Source organism: Procambarus clarkii, unplaced genomic scaffold (assembly GCF_040958095.1).
Source record: "Procambarus clarkii isolate CNS0578487 unplaced genomic scaffold, FALCON_Pclarkii_2.0 HiC_scaffold_98, whole genome shotgun sequence".
Classification (NCBI taxonomy): Eukaryota; Metazoa; Arthropoda; class Malacostraca; order Decapoda; family Cambaridae; genus Procambarus; species Procambarus clarkii.
In genome coordinates this window covers 3,642,365-3,645,833 of record NW_027189131.1, presented here as the reverse complement: position 1 = coordinate 3,645,833, position 3,469 = coordinate 3,642,365, and the positions used below count along the sequence as shown (strand labels likewise).

The 3,469-nt window shown below is 47.7% G+C and overlaps 1 protein-coding gene across 1 annotated transcript; it reads right to left on the bottom strand.

The window, feature by feature from the left end:
- Positions 1-676: 676 nt before the first annotated feature.
- Positions 677-2,399, bottom strand: LOC138360168 (uncharacterized). Its single transcript, XM_069320113.1, has 2 exons — positions 1,932-2,399; positions 677-1,546 (listed from the first exon to the last, which is right to left on the bottom strand). The coding sequence occupies exons 1-2, from the start codon at positions 2,397-2,399 to the stop codon at positions 677-679; spliced, it is 1,338 nt and encodes a 445-aa protein (XP_069176214.1).
- Positions 2,400-3,469: the final 1,070 nt, after the last annotated feature.

Sequence of the window (3,469 nt, the reverse complement as noted above, 5' to 3'; positions counted from 1 at the left end):
CGTGTCTAAGTAACTGTGTTCAAGTGGCTGTGTCCAAGTGGATATGTCCAAATGACTGTGTCCAAGCAGCTGTGTCCAAGTGACTGTGTCCAAGTGCCTCATTATAAGTGGCTGTGTACAAGTGGTTGTTCCCAAAAAGTTGTGTCCAAGTGACTGTGTCCAAGTGATTGTGTCCAAGAGGTTGTGTCCAAGAGACTGAGTCCAAGTGACTGTGTCCAAGTGGCTGTGTCCACGTGACTTTGTCCAAGAGACTGTGCCCAAGTGGTTGTATCCAAGTGGTTGTTTCCAAGTGGCTGTGTCCAAATACCTGTGTCCAAGTGGCTGTGTCCAACGGTTGTGTCCAAGTGGTTGTTCCCAAAAGGCTGTGTTCAAGTGAGTGTGTCCAAGTGAGTGTGTCCAAGTAGTTTTGTCCAAGTGGTTGTGCCCAAAAGGCTGTGTCCAAGTGACTGTGTCCAAGTGGTTGTGTCCAAGTGGTTGTGTCCAAAAGACTGAGTCCAAGTGACTGTGTCCAAGTGACTGTGTCCAAGTGACTGTGTCCAAGTATTTGTGTCCAATTGGCTGTGTCTAAGTGGCTGTGTCCAAGTGGCTGTGTCCAAGTGGCTGTGTCCAAGTGACTGTGTCCACGTGACTGTGTTTAAGTGGCTGTGTCTTAGTGCCTATGTCCTAGTGGTTGTGTCTAAGTGGCTGTGTCCCAGTGGTTGTTTCCATATGGCTGTGTCCAAATGACTGTGTCCAAGTGGCTGTGTCGAAGTGTCTGTGTCCAATTAGCTTTGTGAAAGTGGTTGTGCTCAAGAGGCTGTGTCCAAGTGGCTGTGTCCAACTGGTTGTGTCCAAGGGATTGTGTCCAAAAAGCTGTGTTCAAATGAGTGTGTCCAAGTGGTTGTGTACAAGTGGTTGTGCCCAAAAGGCTGTGTCCAAGTGGCTGTGTCCAAGTGGTTGTGTCCAAGTGCCTGTTTATAAGTGGTTGTATCCAAGTGACTGTGTCCAAGTGGTTGTGTACAAGTGGTTGTGTCCAAGAGAATGAGTCCAAGTGACTGTGTCCAAGTGACTGTGTCCAAGTGACTGTGTCCACGTGGTTGTGTCCAATTGGCTGTGTCCAAGTGGTTCTGTCCAAGTGACTGTGTCGAAGTGGTTGTGTCCAAGCGACTGTGTCGAAGTGGCTGTGTCCAAGTGAATATGTCCAAGTTGCTGTATCCAAGTGGCTGTGTCTAAGTGACTGTGTCCACGTGACTGTGACCTGTGACCACGTGAACTGCGTCCACGTGACTGAGTTCAAGTGACTGTGTTTAAGTAGCTTTGTCCAAGTGGCTTTGTCCAAGTGATTGTTTACTAGTAGCTGTGTGCAAATGCCTGTGTCGAAGTGGCTGTGTCCAATTAGCTGTGTCAAAGTGGTTGTGTGCAAGACGCTTTGTCCAAGTGACTGTGTACAAGTGGATAGTTCCAAGTGGTTGTGTCTAAGTATTTGTGTCCTTGTAGCTGTGGCCAAGTGACTGTGTCCAAGTCGCTGTGTCCAAGTGATTTTGTCGAAGAGTTTGTGTCCTAGTGGCTGTGTCCAAATGACTGTGTCTAAGTGGTTGTGACCAAGTGTTTATGTCCTAGTGGCTGTGGTTGTGTCCAAGTAGTTCTGTCCAAGTGACTGTGTCCAAGTGGCTGTTGCCAAGTGGCTGTGTCCAAGTGACAACGTCCAAGTGATTGTGTCCAAGTGTTTGTGTCCTAGTGACTGTGTCTAAGTGTCAGTGTCCAATTTTCTGCGTCCAAGTTTCTGTGTCCAAGTGGCTGAGTCCAAGTGGCTGTGTTCAAGTGACTGTGGTCAAGTGGTAAGGCCAAAGTTGCTGATTCCAAGTGACTGTGTTCAAGTGGTTCTGTCCAAGTGGTTGTGTCCAAGTGGCTGTGTCCAAGTGCCAGTGTCCCCTTTGCTGTGCCCAAGTTACTGTGTCCAAGTAGCTGTGTCGAAGTGGTTGTGTCCAAGTGATTGTATCTAACGACTGTCCAAGAGGTTGAGTCCAAGTGGCTGTCTCCAAGTAACTCTGTCTAAGTGACTGAGTCCAGTGCTTGTGTCCTAGTGTCTGTGTCCAAGTGCCTGTTTCCAAGTGCCTTCGTCCAAGTAACTGCACCCAAGTGGATGTGTCCAAGTGACTGTGTTCAAGTGGCTGCGTCCAAGTGACTTTATTTATATGGCTTTGTCCATGTGGTTGTGTCCAAGTGGCTGTGACCAAGTAACTGTGTCCATGTACCAGTATCCATGTGGATGTGTCTAAGTGGCTGAGTCCAAGTGGCTGAGTCCAAGTGGCTGTGCTCAAGTGACTGTGGTCTAGTGGCAGTGCCAAAGTTGCTGATTCCAAGTGACTGGCGTTCAAGTGGATGCGTCCAAGTGACTGTGTCCAAGTGGTTGTGTCCATGTGGCTGTGTTTAAGTGACTGTGTTCAAGAGGCTGTGTGGAAGTGGTTGTGTCCAAGTGACTGTGTCGAATTGACTGAGTTCAAGTGATTGTGTCGAATTAACTGAGTCCAAGTGACTGTGTCCAAGTAAATGTGTCCAAGTGGTTGTGTCCAAGTATCTGTGTCCAAGTGGCTGTGTCCAAGTGACTGTGTCGAAGTGGCTGTGTCCAAAAGGCTGTGTCCAAGTGGCTGTGTCCAAGTGACTGTGTCCAAGTGACTGTACCCAAGTGGCTATGTCTAAGTGACTCTATCCAAGAGGCTGTGCCCAAGTGGCTGTGTCCAAATGATCGTGTCCAAGTGGTTGTGTCCAAGAGGCTGAGTCCAAGTGGCTGAGTCCAAGTGGCTGTGCCCAAGTGACTGTGGTCAAGTGGCTGTGTCCAAGTGATGGCGTCTAAGTGACTTTTTTTTTTTTGCAGGTATATTCCTGTGCCGGCCCTAAGCCTCTGGCTGGCCCACTAAGTGTTGCTTGTTTCTGTTTTACTTGGGTGGAGTATGAGTATTTATTACTCGTATGGTCGTTTCAGTAAGATTTTGCCATATGTGTTTAACAACTTCTTCTGTTCGGTTGAATCTAAGTTGAAATCCTAATGGGTTTGTAACTGTGCACTGTGTTAGATAATGTTCCAGTGGTCTGTCGGGCATTTCTCCACAGTGTTGACATTTCCTCTCATCATCCGGAACCTGTAAGCCTATTTCCCATGCACATGGGTATCCAAGACTGATGCGATGTAAGTGCACTTCTGTTGCTCTACTGTTCCCTTTCATCAAACTAAGTGGTTCGTAGTTGATTGAATTCTTGTACCAACCCGCAGATCCTGATGTTGCAACTGCTGTGTTGTGGTCACTGTACATCTTTTGCATTGCTCTGTTTCTAATTCTAAGTGACTGTATCCAAGTGGTTGTGTCCAAGTGGCTGTGGCCAAGTGACTGTGTCAAAGTGACTGTCTCCAAGAAACTGTATCAAAGTGACTGTCTCCAAGTAACTGTATCAAAGTGGTTGTGTCCAAGTGACTGTGTCCAAGTCCCAGTGC

Coding starts and splice junctions, on each gene's coding strand:
- LOC138360168 (XM_069320113.1), bottom strand. CDS start 2,399: ATGGACACAACCACTTGGACACAGTCACTTGGACGCATCCACTTGAAC. Junction 1,547..1,931: donor GACACAGCTACTTGGACACA/GTAACTTGGGCA, acceptor ATTTGGACACAG/CCACTAGGACACAAACTCTT.